Source organism: Tigriopus californicus, chromosome 7, assembly GCF_007210705.1.
Source record: "Tigriopus californicus strain San Diego chromosome 7, Tcal_SD_v2.1, whole genome shotgun sequence".
Lineage (NCBI taxonomy): Eukaryota > Metazoa > Arthropoda > Copepoda > Harpacticoida > Harpacticidae > Tigriopus > Tigriopus californicus.
This window is the reverse complement of record NC_081446.1, coordinates 9,202,033-9,225,837: the sequence shown is the minus strand read 5'-3', so window position 1 is coordinate 9,225,837 and position 23,805 is coordinate 9,202,033. Positions and strand designations below refer to the sequence as shown.

At 41.0% G+C, this 23,805-nt stretch overlaps 3 protein-coding genes across 3 annotated transcripts; 1 reads left to right on the top strand and 2 right to left on the bottom strand.

Moving 5' to 3' along the window:
- Window positions 1-5,438: 5,438 nt before the first annotated feature.
- LOC131883451 (uncharacterized) lies at window positions 5,439-9,527 on the top strand. The gene is made up of 3 exons (XM_059230927.1): window positions 5,439-5,485; window positions 6,417-8,685; window positions 8,758-9,527. Exons 1-3 carry the CDS (start codon window positions 5,439-5,441, stop codon window positions 9,271-9,273), a joined length of 2,832 nt encoding a protein of 943 aa, XP_059086910.1. The 3' UTR covers window positions 9,274-9,527.
- Window positions 9,528-14,448: 4,921 nt separating this feature from the next.
- LOC131882959 (ankyrin-3-like) lies at window positions 14,449-16,098 on the bottom strand. Its single transcript, XM_059230252.1, has one exon. It carries the CDS (start codon window positions 16,026-16,028, stop codon window positions 14,574-14,576), a length of 1,455 nt encoding a protein of 484 aa, XP_059086235.1. The 5' UTR covers window positions 16,029-16,098; the 3' UTR covers window positions 14,449-14,573.
- Window positions 16,099-16,295: 197 nt separating this feature from the next.
- LOC131882961 (elongation factor 1-alpha) lies at window positions 16,296-18,480 on the bottom strand. Its single transcript, XM_059230253.1, has 4 exons — window positions 18,340-18,480; window positions 17,909-18,093; window positions 16,832-17,837; window positions 16,296-16,765 (listed from the first exon to the last, which is right to left on the bottom strand). The coding sequence occupies exons 2-4, from the start codon at window positions 18,050-18,052 to the stop codon at window positions 16,530-16,532; spliced, it is 1,386 nt and encodes a 461-aa protein (XP_059086236.1). The 5' UTR covers window positions 18,053-18,093; window positions 18,340-18,480; the 3' UTR covers window positions 16,296-16,529.
- Window positions 18,481-23,805: the final 5,325 nt, after the last annotated feature.

Genomic DNA, 23,805 nt, shown 5'->3' with positions numbered 1-23,805 from the left:
TAAAATTCTCAAGGTTCTCCGTAGATGAGGTGAGAAAACTTTTTCATGGATGTGATGATCAGCTTCAAGAAGCAATTTCAAAAGATGTAGAAGGTTTACTTCCATTGCTACGGGTTTACTTCAGCTCAGACACTGAGGATTCCAGCATTATTTTTGGGGGGGCTGGGTATGTTTCTCGATCGGTTTTAAGACACAAGTGATCCAAAGGTTGCCAAAAGAGAGAGCAAAGAGGCTCCAACCATTCGTTTCAATGACAAAGCAACCCAAACAGAGGAAGAAATTCGAATGCGGAACAACTTTCTGAGACAAATTGACCAGGGTGCAGGGTGGGCATTTCATTTTTGGACACTTTCGTCTACCCCTGTCCAAAAGTGTCAAATAGTGTCAAAAAATTAGGGTGAACAAAAGTGGACAAAAATGCCCAAAAATACGAAACTTTAAACCTACAAATCTAAAGGAAATTGTGCTTGAAACCTATCTTTTACTTCAAAAATTGCTCTTTGATAGTTCCAAAAGCAAAATAAGCCTTTAAAACTTTTGCCATATACCTCTAACATACCCCAAAAAGATATTTGAAAGACAAGTTCTTAACTCTTTTTATCTTACCTTAGACAGCAACCAGGGAGCAAAGCCTCCCTGTAGTAGAATACAGCTGGTGCAAAGCATTCAAAAAGTGGAATAGCTAAATATTATGTTCTGGTTATATTAGTTTCATTTATTCAACGTTATTAACTTTATATAACTATAACAAAATCGTCCAAAATTGGAATCTAGAAACTTCCCCGAGAAATAAATATTCCCAATAATTTCACGCAAAATACAAAAGTCCGAAACTCGAGTTCAATTCTATTTTAACAACATTTTTCCTAATCTCTATTTGAAATAACTGAAATCCATGGATACATTCACTAAAAATTCTCGTCATTTACATTAATGTCCTTCATTACAATGATGATGCTTTACAGGGTGGGAAGCCAAAATTTAGAACTTATGAGTGGCCTTTGAAACCTGCTAGTAGTGGCGACATGAAACAAATCCTGAGAAAATGTTTTGAACAAGGCTTAGCCGGCAAACTGAGATCTAACTTTTTTTTAATCAATGTGGCCTCCATTAATTTCAATTATGGCCTCAATTCGGGGACGAACAGAGGCATAGCTCTTCTTGATGAAGGCTGAGGACATTTTGTCCCACGCCATCATGATGATGGCATTTAGGAAATCCACATTCAGATGGGAAGGTCTCTTTGTCTCATGCCCCACATTGCAAAATCTAGTTGGCATTCACATCAGGGCTTGAGGACGGATAGAAATCCTTGGGACAAAAAGCCACAAAGTTCTTGGTGAACAAGTTTTTCACCTTCAAGAACATATGGGCCGGAGAGCCATCCTGGTTCCACACATATTTGCCTAGGGGAAACTCTTGCTTGTCTGAGAAGATCTTCACTGTGTTGCCATTGTCCTTGTAGAAGTTGAGGACCTTCTGGCACCTTGTAAGTCTTCTGGTCTTCATGGCTTCAGTGAGAAGATGCCTGGGGTGCAGGCACAGCTCTTGAAGTCCAAATCGTTGTGAATAACGCTCCAGGTGGTCTTTGGGTCCACGTCAAGCTCAGCAGCCATCTTGCACATTGTCTTTGTTGGATCCATGGCAATCTTGCCCTTGACGGCGTCCAACAAGGTCACAGTCCTCTTCTTTTTGTGGCTACCACTGCCAAGCTTTCTGGAGGGCCCATCTGAGTCCTTCATGGCTCTCTTGGCGTTGTAACGGGTGCCCAGGGAAACGCTGACAATGTTGGCAATGAGCTTGGGGTCATTTTCCTCCCAGAGGAGATCGCGGATCCGTTGCCTTTTGGCCTCCTGCATTGCTCTCTTTTGCCCGATTGTAGCTTGAGATGACTCATTTGAGAACAGTTTATTATGGATTTGTTGTTTTATTTAAAACGGGTTTTGATAGGTCAAAAGATTGGCCAGTAATCACGAATTGCATGAAATTCTAAATTTAGTTTCTCACTCTGTATAAAGCATCTTTTCATTGCAAGAGTACAACCTAGAGGGACCCTTAGGTCCCATGTGCGGAATTTCTAACCTTCATTTACGTCTCCAAACAACTCGTTAACGGTAGTCCCATAACTAAATAAAACAATCTTTACCAACAAATGTGTTGCAAAACAACTTGCATTTGTTACTACGGTCGATACTGTAAAATATCAAGCCCATTAATTTATATTCAATAGTGGAAAATGGGTGTTTGTATTGCCAAGCTTCATCTTGTTCCCAACGATTGTATCTAAAGCAGTACTCGCTTAACGAAATAATCAAAGTCGATTTTTAAAACAAAAAAAATTGTCCTCGGACCTAAGGTGACATTTGACTTAGTACTCTCGTGTAAAACCATTTAAAAATACATTTGCATAAAACTCCAGATTAATCGTATGGTCATGGGCTTCTTAGAATTTTTAAAACCACCTCGGTGTGTGTGATTGTTCTTGTCCATTTTTTGCTATGCCTTGTACCAAAATTTAGAATCTCGTGCAATTTGTATTTACAGGCCAAATCTTTTGATCAATCAAAATCCAATATAAGCAAAACAACAACTCCATGATACTCTCCTCTCTAATGAGCCAAATCAAGGTACAATTGGACAAAAGGAAATGATACAGGTGCGTTCACCCCCTGTTCAGAAAATGAAGATTTTACATTGAAGGAATAATACTTCTTGTACGAACTGACTTCTTTTTTCCGCTTGTACCAATAAGCAATTTTTTTGACGCTTTTAATTAATGACAAATTGTTGAAGTCTGGGGAACGCTTCTTTATGAGTGCATTGTATCAACTGGCTTGAATTTCTGACATTAAGTCTGTTTGACTTTTTGTGACTCAGAATGCAGTATTGGAATAATTGTTGAAAGATTTTGGCGGAGAATGAAAATTCATGAATCGATATTAGGTTTAACTGTTCTGTTATGAGATAAACTTCTCTTCTATGAAGTATGAAATCTTTTCCCGACGTCCAGTTGCCTGGAATACGACAAGAGATTAATGATAAAATTAACAATTGACCAAGTTTCTCCAATATATCATGTTTGATCAATTAAAAAAAAGTGAGGAAGTTTCTCAAATACTTTCATAGTGTTTCCAGATCTGATATATCGGCCATACCGGAAGAAGCAACGTCGGGTCCAATGTTTTCTCCTTTGAGCATTCACATTTTTGTCGTCATTTTGAAGCCGAGGGGGACTTAACTATACTATCATCTCTGTCCTAGGAGAGTTTTAGGGTTTTCTTCGTATTTTAGAGATGTGTTGATCGGAATAAACTTAAAACTTAATTTTTTTCCGTTAAAGGTTTGTAGCGGTGCTTGCTCGTGTGCTAGTTCTGTGCTCTGTACTGTGATTCATCGTTCTTATTCCCTAACTTGAATCAGAATAAACGAGGAGGGATGTACTGTGTTGATACTATTGACCCTTCAATGGTGACCCCGACGTGATTTGAACACGCAGCCTTCTGATGACCCTTCAGGTTTACGATTTTGTAATAGCTATTATTAAATTTGGAAAATTCAGTCTTATTTGCTTTGGTTGGATTTTTTTCTTGTGCTTCCGGAATTGTGGTACCTCATTTGTCACCCGAGGATTTAGTATGATAATTTGGATCATCCGACCATGGACCATCGACTTCACCTCAGGCTTATATTGGTAAAGGTGCATTTTTTATTCGAGTTAAAAGCATGTTTTGTCAGACAAGAAAGCAATTGTCAATTCTTTGACAATTATTGAATTGTATTATAAACATCTAAAGGGACCATGGTTACAAAAAAGGGTCTCTAAACACGAATCGTCCTTTTTTTCTTTTCCATATCTATCTATATTCAAGAATTACACAAGTTAACAAGTACGATGTGGAAATACTTTAAAAACACAAACCCTTATGATATAGATATGAAAATATCAACATGTTAAAGTGCATGGTGGAAGTTGCCTTTAAAATCCTTGCCATTCCAAAGATTGAATTTCAGTGACTCTTTTTGCCACTATTTTCAAAAGCCGAAAGATGAAAATAGACTCAACCCTTGAAAACTTTTGAATGATTGATCGAAGGCAAAATTTTTCGAGGTCATCCGGACTCCCTTAAGACCAAAGACGCGACCCACCAAAAAGTATGCATAAGTTTTTCGTAGTAGTTTCAATCGTCAATCATTGCGGAAACACAAGACACAAGTTTGGGTCCAAGCTTATCTCGCAGACAATCAAGGAGTCCACCTGTCAACTTGTCACTTTGTAGATGGAATAGTAGTAGTAGCGGATTTTCTGGGTCTTCTTTCAATTTCCGTATGGCTACTAACCAATTGCACTTGAGTGAACCCCAGCCAACAATTTGAACACCACGGAAAGAACTTGATATGGGATGATATGATCGGGAAGTGTTGGATTGAAAACCAGCATTGCAATTAAAAAGATAGGTAACTGGCTCTGCTTTTGAAACCAATGAGAAATTGAAAGGTTTGAGTACCGAGGCCATATTTATTTCTAGTGCTATTAACATAGGGTTGATGCAATTGCCAATTATTAATCCATGAGAGTTTTAACTTTAACCTTAAGGTGTAGGAATAATGGGTATGATAAACCTGTTTCATTGGGACCCTAATGCTCGCTCATCTAAGAGCTTTGTTTTATGATTCAGAGCAAACAGTACATCAAGGTATTTGGATCAATTTTCACGGAATGGTTGAGATTACGCATACCCAGAAGACGTAAGGCGTGGACTACAGTTTTCATGGACATCGAGTTCTTTTCTGAAAGTCAGGATGTAGCCAATTCTTCTCGGACATTTTAGACTTTGTTCGATATGTTGCATGGAAATAGAAAATAAACCCGTTTGTCGAGGTGAACAGTTTCCTTTTGATACAGCGAACGTTTCCCAATTAGTCATACCGCTGAAAATCAGGGATTCAGTGGTCTCTGATTAAGAGTTGTAGGAACTACGAGGCAACTCTGGACAAAGGAATTCATCCTTGGTCCATCACTCCTGAATCTAGATTGTCGTCGGCAAACACACACTCACTCACAACTCATCTGTCCGAAGATCTGGTTTCGGTGAGGAAATCATGGTCAAAGTCAAGTGTCATCCTTATTTTTGTGCCTCAATGAATTCCAGACCTATCGAGACAGGAGAGGATCACATTCATCCATCCATCCATCTATCCGCCAGTTCATCCACCACTTCATCCGCTACTTCATCCCCGACAGGAACATCCAACATCCAACCTTCGATTTGCTCAGTCTTCAAGGATCGGTGGCACAGGAAGATCGTCATTACTTTTACTCTTCCGCTCATTCATCTTAATACTTATTCAAGTTAGAACTGAGTGCATGACTCATTCATCTTAACACTTCTTGAAGATAGAACTGAGTGCATGGTTCAAGTAGTGCTCTGACCGTCAACATGCGTAAACCAAGTTTCCTTGGGTTTACGCTGATATTGGTGTTAAGGTAAGACCTCATGAATTTGAGAATTAATCTCGTTGCTAAAATAAGTAACGTTCATAAAACCAACGTCCGATATGTACTGCAAGTTTTTTCAATTAGCAAGGAGAATACGAATAATCGGGTTAACAGGGATAGTGGAGACACTAATATCTTTTTTAAAGATTGCTCTACCATCCTTATTAGGCGATTAGTGGCAAGCAATGAATTAATGGTTAGGAAAAAGGATGAGACCTTGCTTGGTCTTGGAGCAAAATAAATGGGAATGTATTGTTTGTGGGCCATGGTAATTGATAAAAGACAGCTTAAGTTTTTGTGATCAACACTTAAAAAGAATAAATATTGTTTTAATCTTAAATGCTCATGAGAGTGAAGTAGTATTAAAGTAGCCTGATAGAACATGTGTCGCATCGAATAACAAATACCTATTTGAATTGATCAATGTTTGTTGGTTCGTAGAAATGCAAACCTTACCATCAGGTTACTAATAGAATGCGAAGTGGAATTACGTCTTGACCCTTTTTTGAGGTCAAAATACGTAGCCTTGTCAATCAAAACCAATTTTATTTGCAGTTAACAAAGAATGGATGTCCTGCAGGTAGAAATATGCCTTGTGGGTTGAATAGTTTCCTTATAACAAGGAGTCTAAAAACAGGCCTGATGTCTTGTAATCGGCATTTTCCTGCCCATACAGGAATTGTTCGTTCTTCATGTGAGAATGGAATGTTTGTGGGTAATCAAGGACGGCAAATTTTGAATACCAAGTTTTTGTCCCGCATGCAAGAGGTTGTCAAGTTGATGGTTTAGTGGGCTGAGAAACTTGACAGAGAGTTATTTGATTTGTTCAAGCGCGTCAAACTCAAAGTCCGGAACCTATTGTGCAGGATGTCTTTTCTCGACTATCATTTAAGATGACATTTCCCTTTTATGGTTTTAGTGTGATATTGAGGCTCGCCGTGGTTGATGGTTCGTTATTTGATGACGTTATCGACAAAGGGGCTTCCACGAAGAAGCGAGAATTGACCTACACGAATTTTTCCGCTGGGCCAAGCCTTGCCAGTCAAGCCGACGACTACGATGATGAGTTCTATGCATACCTGGAGGAGCAAAGCTTGAACACACCCAGGGAAACTAGTTCAGGGGATGAAGCTCGAGACAAGAACCAAATTATCATCAATCTGAAAAACGCTCCGGAATCGTACTTGGTCAGTCAGAGCGATGATAAGAAAGCTAGTCATCACAAATTGACCGAATACTCGATGCCGGCACCCCAAAATGAGGAAGAGTTGAACAAGTTTGTGAGAGAGTCCTATGGCTCACAATTGTCTCCCATTCAAGTGCCGACCTCGTACACTCAATTCCAAGGCCCTATTGCCGTTCATTTCAACACCTATAACGATGAACTAGAATCAGAAGACGAATCGTTATTTGCTCCCCCGTCTGTTTACGGAAATAACCAAAATTCCCCCCAACAAGATGCAAATCGGCGACCTAAATATAATGATCGACAACCACGGGACGGCAGCCAAAGTGGCTCGTTATTTTCTCCGGCACAGTTTGATTCAGTGGGACCCCCAGCTGCCCCACCCAGCAATGCTTTTAATATTGGTCCCCCTGCTCCCCCTGTTCCAGTTCGACCCCCTTTACCCGTGGCTCCTGTTCGTCCGCCTGCTCCTCCTCCGTCTCCTCCACCCACTACTCCCCCAAACCCGACGAGACCCCCAGCACCCGTTGGACCTTCGCCAGGGGAGAAGCCAACAAAAAGGAGAAAGAAGGGCAAAAATGCTTCACATCCTTCAATTTACACTCACGTGAACTTGCACATCAATAACGAAATTGCCCCAGAATATGGTGGCTATGAAGAACCAGAAGAGGAAACCCAACAAGATTTTCCTGTCTATGATCAAGTTGAAGTTAGCAATGATCCTATTCCAGTTTATCAACCTCCCAGTCAAGAACCTCCTCAATTGAACAACCCAGTTAATGACTTGCCGCAATATCAGACACCCTTCCAAGCCGACTTTTCAGATGCCCAGGCTCAGCCTTCCTCTGGATATCAAGCACCAAGTTTTGATTCAGCTGCATTTAATCCGTCAACGGGATATTCACCCCCTGTTCAAGCAAATCCCCAAAATAACTATCAAGCGCCCTTTCAATCACCAATCCAATCTAACCCTTCAATTGGTTATCAAGCTACTGCTCAAGCTAATCCTTCAACTGGTTACCAGTCTCCTGCTCAAGCTAATCCTTCAACTGATTACCAAGCTCCTGCTCAAGCTAATCCTTCAACTGATTACCAAGCTCCTGCTCAAGCTAATCCTTCAACTGGTTACCAAGCTCCTGCTCAAGCCAATCCTACAACTGGTTACCAAGCTCCTGCTCAAGCCAATCCTTCAACTGGTTATCAAGCTCCAGCGCAATCGCCCATTCAAGCAAACCCCACTTCAAGTTACGCAGCCACAATTCAGTTTGATTCAAGTGCATTTTACCAAGCACCATCTTTAAACAATCCGGTACAAGGTTTACAAAGTTTTACTCAAAATAACCCTAATCAAGGGCACCAATCACAACCTCAGTCCAATCCCACTCCTGTCTACCGAGCACCTCAATCAAATCCAGCCCCAAGTTACCAGGCACCTCAAGCCAATCCCACCCCAGTCTACCAAGCACCTCAAAACGATCCCATCCCAGTCTACCAATCGCCTCAATCAAATCCAACCCCAAGTTACCAAGCACCTCAATCAAATCCAACCCCAAGTTACCAAGCACCTCAATCAAATCCAAACCCAAGCTACCAAGCACCTCAAAACGATCCCATCCCAGTCTACCAATCGCCTCAATCAAATCCAACCCCAAGTTACCAAGCACCTCAAAACGATCCCACCCCAAGTTACCAAGCACCTCAATCAAATCCAAATCCAAGCTACCAAGCACCTCAAAATGATCCCACCCCAAGTTACCAAGCACCTCAAAGCGATCCCATCCCAGCCTACCAAGCACCTCAATCAAATCCAACCCTAAGTTACCAAGCACCACAAAACGATCCCACCCTAGTCCACCAAGCACCTCAAAATGAGCCCATCCCAGTCTACCAAACACCTCAAAACGATCCCGCCCCAGTCTACCAACCACAACCTCAGTCGAACCCAACTCCCAGTTATCAACCACTTTCCCAAGCTAACCCAACCTCTACTTATGAGGCCCCGGTACTATCAGGCTTAGTTTAGTGCCTTCCAATTCTAACTTAATTCAAAGTTGTCAATTTTTAACCTTTTCAGGTACCAATTCAAGCAAACCCAACCGCCAACTATGGTGCCCCACCACAATCAAACCCATCTCGTCCCTCGTACAACGCCCCAACCAATGATGCCCCCCAAAACTCTCCACGTTTAATTCAGAGCAACCCAAATTTCGTTCTGGCCTCCCCGGTTCTCTTCAACGCTAACAGCTTCCAAAACCCTGGAGTTTCTTACAGTTTTGCACCAAGCGATGCTCAACAAGATCCTAATGCAGTTCATTATCACGTTCACGTAGCCGATGCTCAAGGGCTTCAGGATGTTCAGCAATTATTTGATGACACTGGTTCATATGATGCTCCAAGAGACCCACCTCTGGCTAATCCATTGAGAACCCGTCGGCCAAAAGGACATAAATATCGGTCAAGAAGAAATCGCGGACAAAGACAAAGTGATCCCCGCCTCAGAAGCCCAATACAGCGTAATGGATCTGGAGTGAGCGAGATCCTCAAACTAAAGTGTTTACTCTGGTGTGGTTTCAAACAGTACGAGTTTTAGGGCGAACAAAATTGTGCCCTTTATTTTTGCATTTTTGGTTGAATAAGTGTCTCGCTAATATTTTTCATGGATTACACTTTATTGTAATATTTATTTTGTACCTGCATTGTGGGATATATTTTAAGCAAATTTGTGTGTTTTTGGTTCTTACTGGAAGAATATTTAGTTGATTCTTTATCTGTTTTAGAAGTTTGAACCTTCAATTCCGTCCCAAAACCAAACTTTCTCAGCAGTTCTAGCTATCAACCAAACAAACTTAGCATGGGTTTTTTATCTGAATAATTCATATATAGGCTTAGGCTACTGTTGCGGCATTCGTGAACATATTTTGAAAATGCCCAGTATGAACCAATTGGGAGATACTTCATTTTAAAACTTTGCACTCCTATTTGCTAAGCTGTTTGTTGGAAATAGATCATGCTGATTCACGATTAACATTTTGTGCTTGTAAAGTGACGATGATTTTTTTGCTTCATTGACTATGATAGGCTTTGAATGATGCAAACGCATAACTTTAATCAAAACATAATTGTGGGTACGGTGCCATGTGCGTTGCGTCCTGCGACATTCCTTACAATAGAAATAACTTAATTTTGTAGCTCCTCCAAAAGTTGGCGTTAGGTAAGTAAAGCCTAAATGATAGCCTTTGACATTGCTTTTGGTCATTTGGTAGTATGAATTGGGCTCAGTATAGATATGTGAAGGTCATTGTAGAGAAGGTGGTTATCATAGGTACATTATACCCGGCGCGTCATGAAGAACAATGCTGGTAACTCTTTTTGTTCTACATCCGGAAATGAATGTGTTAGCGAGACAAAACAAAAAGTAAATGAACAGATGTGTAATAGACGGAGAGTACATGATGAAAAATGAAACTTGAAAAACCTGATTTTTACCACGACAAATGCCAAATCAGGAAGGCACTCATATAATCTGCTCCAAGGTCATCTTATTCACAATTAAATGGCCTGGATGCTGGCACAATCATTTTTCATTTAGACCAAAAGACATTTGCCATTGATGGAGCTTACAATCAGTTTACAACCCTCAAAATTTTAGGAAAATCCGTTTTTAGGCCTCAGAAAAGAGCAGGAATAAAGCTGGGTTATTATGCCTTTGTGATTGCATCCCAACATCCTACCACAACGATTTTACTTGGGATCCTAGAGCCAGCAAAGGAGTCGTCCAACCCTGTCTGGTATGAGAAATAATTCCGTTATTCTGCGGCCAATTACGTGGATATGATGACAAGTAGAATCATAAATTGGCAGCTAGAAGTGGCGAAGGACCAAGTTTCTATTCAAACAAGACGGGGCCCTGGTCCTCACAAATAAAAAGACAAAGGCCTATTCTAAGGCCATGCATTACCATTTTTGATCTAGGATCAAAGGTCACATTTTGATCTTTAACTGGTAGGGTTATGTTACTCAATTTGGCCGCAAATTACAACCAAAGTATGCAAAACAAAATTCTGCTTCGAAAAGATCTTGATGGTCACACTACCAACACTTATATGGGCCTCAACTTCTTATTCAGCCTCAACAATTGCTTTGCGTTCCATCATCATCTGCAGGCATTTATGAACAACAAGAGCAGGGCTGATTTATAGCTTAAGTTGGTTATTTGCTGATATATGCTGGTTGGCCTAAAATAACAGCAATTTCACCTTCACCATCGAAAAAAAGTCGATCAAACATTCCAATCAGAATCTACGGCAAAAATGTTTGAACCTCGGCCTTTTGTCAATTCTATGACTTATGCCGTAAGTTATCTGCGAACAGCAAAATTTTATTATCACACAATTATGGTGTTGATTTTACAAACCATTCACCATTTCAAGATGCTTCAAAATTTTTGAACCTCACTTAAAAGATGTAGATATGGGTCTGCCTAGAAATTAAATTTTTCGTTAATTTCAAAACAAGACTCAACTCATAAAGCAAAAAAGTTTAAAAGAAATGATAATGACTTTAAATTGCCCTATACTGATCGAGCTTTCTGATTTGTGCTGGCAGTGCTGCTAAGGAATTACAAGGAGCCTTAATCTAAACGTGATGGCAGACGTTCGAGTGGGCAAGAAAAGTGGCACGAAAGGTGTCTACTGGTGAAATCAACCAACTATTCTTTGACATCAGTTGCTTTCGGAAACATTCAAGCATATATATTTAAAAAATGACTCTCCTCCGTTTCAGCTCGTAGAGATCTACAACCAGAGAAACGGAGTCACAAGGTGAATTTCTTGGATTTTAAGTATTATATCGAGTGGATAAGTACTGCCTGGCCATGCCAGATCCAGTGGGAAGCAAGGCTAAGGGCATCAAGAAACATATAGTTGAAAGAATTCAGGATCCTGGAAAAATGTTGTTGAATATATTATTTAAAAATGGGGATTATCTGTTGCCCCAGGCCCTTGCAACCAAGCTGCCGCAGGCGTGCGCCGCTGCCTAGGTGCCCCGAGGTCCTTGCAACTGAAAGGTTAGGCTAGGTTAGGTAAAGTTAGCTTAAAATTTGTATTTGATAATATTGATGTTGAGTGCGGTCCCAAATCCAGTGTCTCGGTCTAGTTAGCCCTCATGCTACGGCAAGACCTAAATAATCTCAACAGGAGCTGTACCGCATGAGCATGTTTTCAGGCTAGCTGACGCTGGTGGAAAAGGGACAAAAATGTTTCGTGAAATCTTGCTTCAGACAAGTTGAATTATTCTCATGAAACGTTTGTTATTCCTCTTTGATCTTGATTTCTTTTGAATCTTACAAATATACAGGTAGAAAGATACCACTGTGTATTGTTTTCATCATTTCCCACGTTAATTTTTGGTCAAGATGGCTGATCTCTTGCTATGGTGGTTAAAAAATGAACTCTGAGATGACAGCTCGGCAGCTTGCATATACTGGAGGTTGCGTTGTTTGCCTTTCGTCCATGACGTAGTGAATTGTAACTTTTGAAGATTTTCTGGCTGAAATCAAAAATATTGACGGTTTGAATCCACAGAAACCGCTTATCTATTAGGTTGATTTTATGATAAACTAAGTGCCAAATTGCAAGACCCATTCATCTGTCCCCCATATGTAAAAGACTTAAGCAAAAATGGTTCAATGCAATAGTTTTAGTTGGGCTGGGTTGGAAAGGGCTCACCCAATCTCTAAATACACAAACAGGGCCCAAATGTAGGTATAAAACCATGTAGCTAGCATACTGGTGCAACAAAGCAAGCAAAAAAATGGACTCCATGATTAATAAAAGCATCCCACAAGCATGCTTGCTTCCTAAATACCATTTCAATCTGAAATCGTATTATCTAACCCATTTGGAAATAAATTAATCATTCAATAATTGGAGGCAAACTGCCAAATCGGCCCCAGACAGGTCCATGAGAGATGATGAGAGACTTGTGCCGTGAACAAGCGAGCCAAGTTGTCTCTGCTGTAACGCCTCCATGAATAACGCTAGAGTATGTAGCGTGGCAGCTGTCATCTCAAAGTTCACTTTTTAACAACCATAATTTCTTGTACCATGGCGTGACCGTGTAGAAAGTTAAAACCTATTTAAAATATTCATTCTACATTTGAAATCCATGGGATTTTTACAAACTCAAAACGCATAACATATCATCAAAAGCACTTGTTTCAACAAATTTACAACAAAGAAATATTCTAATGGTTAATGTTTCTATTTTTAGAATTTATCCTAGGAATTACAATTGGCCACGCTGGCCAGGGAGGAGCAACTAATTTTTGTCAAAAGGGTGGAAAAGTTGAAAATTCTTAGGACTTGCACGAGATTTTTGTTTTTTCAAAAAAGTTGCTAAAACTTCCCATTACCTAAGCTTTGGCTCACACTGGTGCAATCATATGACTCTGATGTACAGTATGGCGCCATAAATACTCATTGGAAAGCTCATACAACTTCTTTACTACATAGAATACCACTGGATCCAGTGCAGGTTGGCTGAAGAGACCCTGCGTGCAGAGACGTGCGAGGTTTGGCAAGTGGCTCAACTTCAAATATGTAAATGAACAGAGGAACTAAAACGTTTCCGATTTTGAATTAATGTGCTGTATAAGAAATATTACTTTCATGACAAGCATCATTGAATATGTTCTTCAAGGACAATCACAAATTTTACCTAAAGACAATCTGATTCATGGATATGACATTTTAGATTGTTACTAATACTTTGTTACTTTCTAAATCCTTTCTTAAGCCATTTTTGGACAAGACCAGATTGCTAAAATATCTCATTAGATTATTCATATTGAAATTAATATGTGTGATTTCCTGGGTCTCTCAAGAAACAAGTCCCCTTATCCTATACAATGTAATTTGTTAAAAATGGTTGTTCTCTTTCTTTTAAAGTGCATTAGTCCAACTTGATACTGTTGATAATTATAGGACTATATTTTATATAATTTATATAATAATGTAATTTTAATAATTATTATGACAATACTTGATAATGCCAGGGATCAGTGTGAAAACTACATTTTATTGAGAAGCACACACTAATGCATATCTTATGACAAATAACACTCTAATCCTGTGGAATAAGTTGGTTGAACACATGGTGGATCAAATATGTGATGTGATACAAATGTGTGAGCTCTTTGTGGAAGCAACCAACTTCCAATTTGAAGACCTATAATCAACCTTGCCAGTCTCTGCCTAGAGGATCTCTAGTCAAACTTAGCAAAAATATATCATTTTGCTGTAATATGGCATGTTAATTAAAGGAAATTCAAGAAAAGTGTAGAGCACCAACCCTGATTTTGAACATTTTGAGGAAGGAGAATTAAGACGAAATTGCAGCAAACTAGAGAGGCTCTAAAAATTACCTTTTACTTCCTCCAATCATTTGCATTTTTTAAGTGGAGCCACTTGCCACACCTTGCTTGTCTCTCTATCCAGGGTCTCTAGGTGTGACCACTGCGTAGTGAGTTTTCTGATTAAATAAATAAGAACCAATGTCCACAATGTACGCACAAGATATAGCTTTGGGCATACGGACATGGAATTAAAAAAAAAAGATTGATCCTACGGCCAGTCCAGTGTTTAGCCCTATTTTGAGGCGTTGATTCCGAGTTCCGACACTCGCCTAGTATGATGAACAAACCATTTTTCAAATGGAACATGAGACAAAGCAGTCCGTTTGATTGAGTTGTAATGGCTTTGAAAAATGAACGTGCGAATAATTTATTCAAAAATGTTCTTGTTAACTTAATGCTTCTCGACATTACATGTTTACGTTAAGTTTTAATTACATTAATCCAATGGATTCTACTGCCCTTGGACTTTCGTGGGTTTACAGTTGCACTTCAAGTTCGGCATCCAAAACGGTCGCCCCAGAATCCGATTTGCTCATTTCGAGAGTTGGCTGTCTTACCAAAGGCTGTTGGTCCATTTTTCTTGATACCAAGGTCAACGAATCTTCAAGAAATGGACGAAAATCTAATGTGTCCACAATTTGTCCCAAGATCGACTCATCTTGACCTACTAGAACTAGGCCTTGATTGAACCGAAAGCGGTATTTTCCCTCTTCTAAAGAAACGGGTCTCCGGAGGCAAAGTTTCCAATTATTAAGCTTGCTCTCGGAAAACTGCTCTAATCCTCTCCGATTGGTCAAATGAATGCGGAACGTGTTGCACCAGGCTCGGGGAAATTCTGGACGATAGAAGACAATCACTTCGCACAAATATTGGACGCTAGAAATGGATTTGTAGAGGGTGTTGGCGACTTCTGCGGCATTGGAAGACGGTTTTGTGGTGAGGAAGACCCAGAACAGGCCCGTTACCTTGGTGAAAACCAGTAGTTCATTATCTTGAAACTCGATAGCAGTGTATGGGGTGTAATCCTCCCAAGTAGGAGCATCGGATGCAGATTTTAATACAAGGACCTTGATCTCTCGATCAATCCTGGACTTCCAACCGCCTAGGGGAAGTTGTATTGCAATAGGTTCATGAAGCCGACGATTTAGAGGGCTGATAGATAACACGGGGGAAGTTTCCCAGCCCAATGGTAAGTCTCCCAAATTCTTTTGGTTAATTCCTCTAACTTGTAGACCGGCTTTGATTTTTTTCTGGACGCAATTCATGGGAAATATCACAGTGACATTTTGGCTCTTGAGTATTCCACCCTTTTCTTTGGTAATGGTGGCAGATTTGGAGCGAGTCCTAGAAACCACGGCAACATACTTAGGAAAGGAAATCAGAGACACACGAACTATTCGATCCGTATCCAAGTCGTCTTTGACGGTGCTCAACTGTAATTGTGACACAACGTCCATGTAGAGGTCCTCCTCATTGGTTTGATTCCATCCCGAAGCTGCACAATGGAACTGGCTATGCTCACTCCAAGTGAGTCCATCCAACGATTTGATCACAATCAGCTCACGGCCAACTTGTTCGGTCTCACAAAAATGGGGTAGTTCCATTAACATCGGTCGGAGCAATTTGGCCTCGGATGGAGAACAATCGAGTTGGATCACGCCCGAAGATGCAATGGCGTCGCCATCCAATAGTGGGGGTAGGGAGTTGGGGATATCCGGCGGGCAATATGAGCACTTGATCCGAATGGGCTGCTCCAGGGCTTTAGGTGGGATGATCAAGCGGATGCCCGAACCTCGAGAGCCTGTCAATGCTCCACCACGTTTATCCACCAAGAAACTAACCAAGAACTCGGACCGAATGGGTGGAGGATCGCCATTTTCTTTTGTCGACTTTTGCACGACGGCATAAATGGGAGAGTCCTCTTCCTCCATGATGACCCGTTCACACTAGTCGAAAGAGTGATCTCAGGCGAGAGACAGAGTACAATCAAGAAGGTCATTTGCCCACGCCCAAAAGTACTAGCAACAAATCTTGGCTATGGCCCAAGAAAGTCGAAGAGAATACAGCCTTTCATGGCCAAGGTTGTTTATCACCTTCATTCAGTCTGGTCTCGAACAGCGTGTCCTACCACGTGTCGGTGGTAAAATCTCCATCCCTAGAATTACTCTTGAATTGGGACTAAAAAAGCCGGCTCAACATCCGATGTTCATTTTCCCTATCATTAAACCCGGCTCTCCTGCAGAGGAGAACCATGGCGATAATGATGGGGATTCTTTATTTCTAGCCAAATTTTGACAGATTAAGACACTGGCAATCAAATGTCGATAACACATAGGGATCATTTTATTCGCCAATGTCTCGGCAGAGAAGATGTTGTGGTTCAAAATTCCAACGCATAAAAATTGTGTCGAAAAGACGAAGACTCCCAGTGATTACTTCTTCTTTTGAGCCTTAGCGCCGGCCTTGGTGGTGGTTCCGCTCAATTCCTTGAGGGTGACGGACTTGATGACACCGACAGCCACAGTCTGTCTCATATCACGAACGGCGAAGCGACCAAGAGGAGGGAAGTCAGCGAAAGCCTCAACGCACATGGGCTTGCTGGGCACGAGTTCCACAATACCGGCATCGCCAGACTTGATGGACTTGGGGTTGGTCTCGGTGGCCTTACCTAGAGATGCACAACAAGACTTAGGGACTAGTCCCATATCACATATGGACAGGGTGTGTCACTTACCAGTACGACGGTCGACCTTCTCCTTGATCTCGAGGAACTTGCAAGCAATGTGGGCGGTGTGGCAGTCCAACACGGGAGAGTACCCATTGCAGATTTGTCCAGGGTGGTTGAGGACAATGACCTGAGCGGTGAAATCCTTGCAGCCGGTGGCGGGCTTGTTCTTGGAATCGGAAGCGACGAATCCACGCTTTATGTCCTTGACAGACACGTTCTTGACGTTGAAGCCCACGTTGTCTCCGGGAGTGGCCTCAGGGAGGGACTCGTGGTGCATCTCCACGGACTTGACCTCGGTGGTCAGTTGAACGGGAGCGAAGGTGACCACCATACCGGGCTTGATGATACCGGTCTCCACACGGCCCACGGGCACTGTTCCAATGCCGCCAATTTTGTAGACATCTTGAAGGGGCAGACGCAGAGGCTTGTCGAAGGGTCGCGATGGGGGCACAATCGAGTCGAGGGCCTCCAACAGGGTGGTGCCGGAAGCTTTGCCCTCCTTGCGGGTAATCTCCCATCCCTTGTACCAGGACATGTTGGGCGAAGTGGCCAACATGTTGTCGCCGTGCCATCCGGAAATGGGCACGAAGGGAACGGCAGCCGGATTGTAGCCAACCTTCTTGATGAAGCCGCTCACCTCCTTTTGGATCTCCTCGAAGCGGGCTTGACTGTAGGGCGGTTCAGTCGAGTCCATCTTGTTCACACCCACGATCAATTGCTTCACACCCAGGGTGTAAGCCAACAAAGCGTGCTCGCGAGTCTGGCCATTCTTGGAAATACCAGCCTCGAACTCACCAGTGCCAGAAGCGATGATCAACACACCGCAATCAGCCTGGGACGTACCGGTGATCATGTTCTTGATGAAATCCCGATGGCCGGGAGCATCAATGATGGTCACATAGTACTTGGGGGTTTCGAACTTCCACAGAGCAATATCAATGGTGATGCCACGCTCACGTTCAGCCTTCAGCTTGTCCAACACCCACGCGTACTTGAAGGAGCCCTTGCCCATCTACCAGAGCCAAAGATAGGTTACTTAAACCCCTGGACCTGCTTGACATGTCTGCCTCTATCTAGCCTTACCTCTTGGGCCTCCTTTTCGAACTTCTCGATGGTTCGCTTGTCGATACCACCACATTGGTAGATCAAATGACCGGTGGTGGTGGACTTGCCGGAGTCCACGTGGCCAATGACCACGATGTTAATATGAAACTTTTCCTTGCCCATCTTGAGGTTGTCTTATCGGTTTCGAGTCAGCAATTGAATCGCTGAAAAAGATTGGGAAATCGCGTTTAAATAACCTTCATACAGACCGATCCCAACGTGGTGCAATTGCCGGCAATTTCTAGGCTCTCTCCCCACCCACAAGAGAAAGCTATGTCACTCAAAAGGACACCAATGAGGCTGTTCGAGATGTGGGCGGAGCTGGAGAACGGTTGGGGAATTCACTTAGTTGGATGACCAAGATAATCTTGGATTTCCAATCGAGACCAAAAGAGAGAACGTCTACTCACCTCACAGTGCCACGACAGAAAGAGGAGGAAGCAAGGCGGCGTGAGCTGACATTAACATCACTTACGTCAGAGTGACCCGATCTTCGGACCGGAATTAGGACCAGGCGGTGGCCATGGCCTTAAGACTCATTATTAGTCGAACGATGGTAAGTGCAGGATAAAAGTGCCGTAAAAATCGAAATCAATAACGGTCAAGGGATATTACTATTCTTGACCAGGCAAATTTTGAGCCAATTGGGTAGGAATCGATCGTCAATAAAAGCCGGCTTGAGTCACGCTGGAGAAAATTTTCAATGTTGAGGAAAATCGAGGCGGTGGCATCTGATGATGTCACTTCCGTCAAGACTGGCAGGTATTTTCATGAATTTACCCGACACGTGCTAAATTTAGTCTCAAAAGCATTTTTACTTGCTACTAAATGGGCTAAGCCAATGGAAAATGGGAGTGGACTTTAAATTTTGGGATCTTTTTCGGCATTGTGTTCCAAGTTCGGTTTAAAAACCACGTGCGACGCGACCTCTGCCGGCATTTGTGGATATTTTAAACATCAGGCTGTCGGTCGTGTTGTGATCCCTGCTCCAGCCATGCACCGCCTCGTGGCTAAGCTCGAGCCAACGAGGCAGCTTAGTCATCCATGGGCCGACAAGTCGGAGCTGTACTCCAGCCATCCTCGCGGATTGTTGTGGCCAATAGTTTTCCCCACGTTTTCTTCAATTCGGAGGCCAACAGGCCACGACTGTCGTGGGCATCTACCTTGGATTTTTCTCTGCAACGCTAGGGACTAGGAATTAATGATTCATTCGTTTAAAGCTCAATGTCAGAATAATAGTAGATAGTAAGAGTAGACCCCACGGCTTGACCGCTTGGTCTTTGGCTCATGGCCACGATGATGGTCCTAATTTCCCTATCCCCTTTGATTGCCCTAGCTTACGGATGTGGTGACCAACAAAATGCATGACATGTGAAAATGATGACATTATTCGCCGGCCTCAGCCTCCTAGTTCAGCCGATTCATCTTCTCACACGTATGAAGTACGAATCTGATAACTGAGCTGGATAATGCCAAATGGGGAGGACAGAGATTCAGCCAGGAAGAGAACTCTTTGAGTTTAGAGGCATATTAGGAAGTAGTAATTAGGAGTAGTAAGTAGACACTCGTACTTGATGGGTTACTTCTAGTGCTAGGACGGGCCCAGAATAGAGTCCGGCAAAAGACTCGAATCTTTTACTACAGCCTGTTCAAGCAAAACAGACTCTTGAAATCTCTATGTAGTCGAAAAAAGCGGCTTCTGGACTTATTTTCCCTACTCTTTTAAAACCTTGGGAAAGTTTTTTGTCTAATATTGCGCTCTATATCTTAAGTTTTTAGTACCTCTACTGTTTTGAAAGGTACCCCAATGACCTCCCAAAATATGTGCTGATATCATCAGACAGCTCCTACTTAAAATAGGGTTTCTAGTCATTCTTCTGAAAGCATAGCTGAACAGACTTCCGTTTTCTCGTATCCCACAAACACATTCAACGTTGTTAAAAGCAAGCACAATTGTCAGCCCTGTGCTTCTTTCTTGAGGATGTAGGAAAAAATAAATACAAATTCATGTTCAGGGCAATTGCTTCTTAAAAGCTTCAAGTTTCCTCAGTTGCCAAGAGAGAAACGAAATATTAAATACCACTCTGGAGCGCAAAAAAAAGAAACGAGTAATTTTTAGTTTTTTGGGTCGTTACAATTACATTTCATGCAATTACATGCAGTTCCTTTTTCGAAAACAAGAACGAATTACTGTCATTTCGCTACTTGTAATTTCGTTACTACTGCCCTGAAATCATCCGATGTTTTTGATTAAAACTTTAGGTCTTTACTTTGTCAAATTCACATCTGAAGAATGAAAGATCATTGCTCGGCATGAAACTGTCAGTTAATTATTAAAATTCACATTTTACAATGAAATCAAGAGGTTGAAAGTTGAAACTGACCTTGATCCCTATTTAGGTGACGTACTTATGAAATGAAAATAAAAAGATAAAAGGAGCATGTTAAATCTAGTTTGTTTATTGCGATGTGTTAGACATCATTATGGTAGCAAAAGTAAAGGGAATAATGATAAGTGTGGAGGTGTTCACCGCAAAGAAGACAGTTGCAGGTCATGGATGAACAGAGGTGAAATTCCTTTTTGGAGCATGTGATATAGTGGTTTGTGTCTAAAGCCTCCTTGAAGATGGTTCGTCGTCTGATTGGGTCAAGAGGGATATGAAAAATTGTACGGCTCCGCCAAAAATATGAAGGAATGTCGGGCAAAAGATTCGTTTCAAATGTCGCAAAAGGTAGCTGATCGAAGAGGGTTAGTCGGAGACCAGAAATCCCTCTGCCAAACTTTTCTACCATGATTGGCAGAACGTGGCAAAAAATAACAGAAAATGCTGGAAGGCGGTTAAAAATGGCCGCCGTTGGTTAGAATACCCGGTCTTGATCAAAAAAGGTGATTCGAACTGGCAATTCATACTCTTAGATGGCCAGGATGTAGGTCTGAAAGACCCGCAATTATTTCACTTAAATTCTAAACCTAAAAATCATCCTTTTTCGACTTTTGATTACATTTTATCAGCTGGGCCGGGATGACTGCCAAACCACCATTACCGACTGAAATGGAGGAGGGGAAAAACAAACTGAGAGATGATTACAACTCTGCTCAATGATGTACTAATCCACGGACTACACTCATCCAAGGGTTCGCCATGGAATCATTGACTTTTCTCATCTTGAACATAGCTATATAGTTGATCGTGTTTGGGTTTAGATATATTGAGGAAATTCCATAATTCTGGACAACCAAGCAACCAAGCAAAGAACACACAGCCAATTAGAACAAGGTTACACTTAATCAAAGTATTAGCTCAATATGCCTTACTTTCTTTGGGGAAACGCTTAATCTAAATTGAAATTTACTTAATCAAAATGATGTCATTGACGGACAACTTTTTAAAAGCAAGGAACATAGAGGAGCAAGTTCGTTGAAGGTGAAATATTGATGTTTTTGATTCATAAGAGTACTTGATATACTGAAAACCAGTTTTTGTTTCTTTACCTTTAAATAAGAAGAGCATTCACCTGATGGGTTTTGTGTTCGAAATTGATTAAACGCGGTCATATTCATATCATGGCTTTGAAATGGAAACTATTAACCAGGAAACCATGCCTTCTTCTTTACATTTGACGACAAAATGCCTAAAGAACTGAAATTTCTGTCAAGTAAAAGCTTGAAAGAAAATGGATAGCCACAAATACTGAAGTGTTCATGCCACGCCTAAAGGATACAACTACAAGCTCCTTCACTTCACAGGAGCAATAGTATTTGGTCATTGAATCACCTTTTACAAATCTTCAGAAGGGTTGGAGGCCACATTCGATCACCTTTAAGCTACTATTCATGCATACATAGTGCATGATATGCATATTTACTAGATGGCTTGTTACCTTTTTGGCTGCTGCTGCTTTTGATAAGTTATTCATTTCTACTTGTGAGTGCTTGGATTGGAAAGGTATATAAGCCAATCTTGCAAAAAGAAAAATAGACTAAAATCGCGACGCAACACTGAATAGTACGGATTGGGAGTACAAATTTATATCCAATGAATGAAGTAGTGGCTACCTGGAGTTCAACACCACGGGCAATATATTAATTTCTTTAATGCGAGTTTGAGTCTCGAATTATTATTTGACAAGTTTTCAATATTTATATTTGGTTGTCCCATTTTGGGTTCGAAGTGTGCAAAAAATTGTTTTCAAAATAACCCAACTTGCGTAGATGAGAAAACAATTTTCTTCCTCATAAGGGTCCTTTCTATCTAGTTAAAGGCTTCCAAGAGGGAATAACAAAAACAGTCTAGTTAATCAACTAATGTATTTGCATTAAAGTGGCAACATCAAATTCATAATTGTGTTGTCTAGACATCAAAATATATAGATAAAATACTCGCAAAACTGAATTGAAGAAGGTGATGAATGGTGGTCGGAAAGCCGGATCATAATTTTCGTCCAAATAGCATATCTATTGCTTGCCAAAGCAAGTTTCAAAAATGTAAAAATAAGTTATCAAAAAATGAAAAAAAAGCATCATTGTTTGGTTATTCATATACTTTGGTATGTTTCTAGTCAAAAATTGCTTCATCAGTGTTTATTACGATATTCTTGCTCTTTGAGTTTAAATATATTGTCGTGGCTTGAAATCAACGAAAAACGGAATTTCAAGGCAGACTAATACCAACGCCTTTTAAGATAGGTTCGTATTTTGAAGCTCCATCCTTCTGTTTTTTTGGGGGAAAATGAATACGTAAAAAGTATGATTTGACATGAAACTCCCCTACTTTTTGTTTAAACATGACGAAACCCTTCAATGTTCTCAAAAATCCCTGGTTTTTGGTTGAATGGTGGCTAAAATTAGCGAAAAGGCTTTTTGCCCCGATTTGGCCAAAACAGTTCAAAACTTAATTTAACGATTGGCCCAACTTCGGTTAATAGTGACTGCTGCATTGGGTTAACAAGAGGATATTCGGACTCAATCCCGACTGATCGCCCCCCTCTAATCTGGCTTTTCAAAATCATAGTTAACTTACAGTTATCCATGGAGTTGACCAACTTCAGCTTCAAAAAACCATAACTGAACTATACTCGGATTGGATTAATAGAAATGAAAGTTGTTTTCAGCTTGTAACAAAAGTTGGACCCTGGATTTTGATTTTCATGTATTTATAGGTCTCGTGCACAACAGACTTGTGTTTTGAAGTTGGTTTATTACTTACAAACTCTATTTATTGTCGGACAATAGTTGAAGACCAACATAGACACGTGGACCGTAAATTAAACTTTGAAGACTATCACTAAAGAACCCAGCAGTACAAGTAATCAATTAGCGTCCTTACATCCGAGCTAAGATCTTTTGATAACGGCAATCTGTTCAGGTTTTTGGCACATGCGAACCGTCAAACTTTAGCAATTTCTACTCAACGTGAAAACATCAATATTGTCGGAGTCTGATCATAAGTTTTTTATTCATATGTAGAGTTCGGAAAAATAGTTTGCATTCTTGGTGTAAATCGTTTTTAGGTTAGGTTCTGAAAACGTAAAAATTAATGGGAAAAAGGAGAAAAAAAAGTTTTTTATTTGTTTGGTGATTCAAATATTATGGTGTTTTTATGGCAAAAATCGCTTGATTCTTGGTTTTTCACGATTTTCTTGTGCTTTGGGCTCAGAAATATAGTCTTGTCTTTACATCAACGAAAAATTGAATTTTAATGCAGAATAGCATCTCTGACTTCCAAGTGAAAATCATGTTCAAACTTCCTGAAATCATGGTCAAGGACTAACTAGATGAGTGGTCTCTAAGAGCCATTATGATGTGAGAATCTAAGGCAGTTAGATACAATGAACGTACGGTATAGTACAAAAAAATACGCCTTCAGCTACCTATT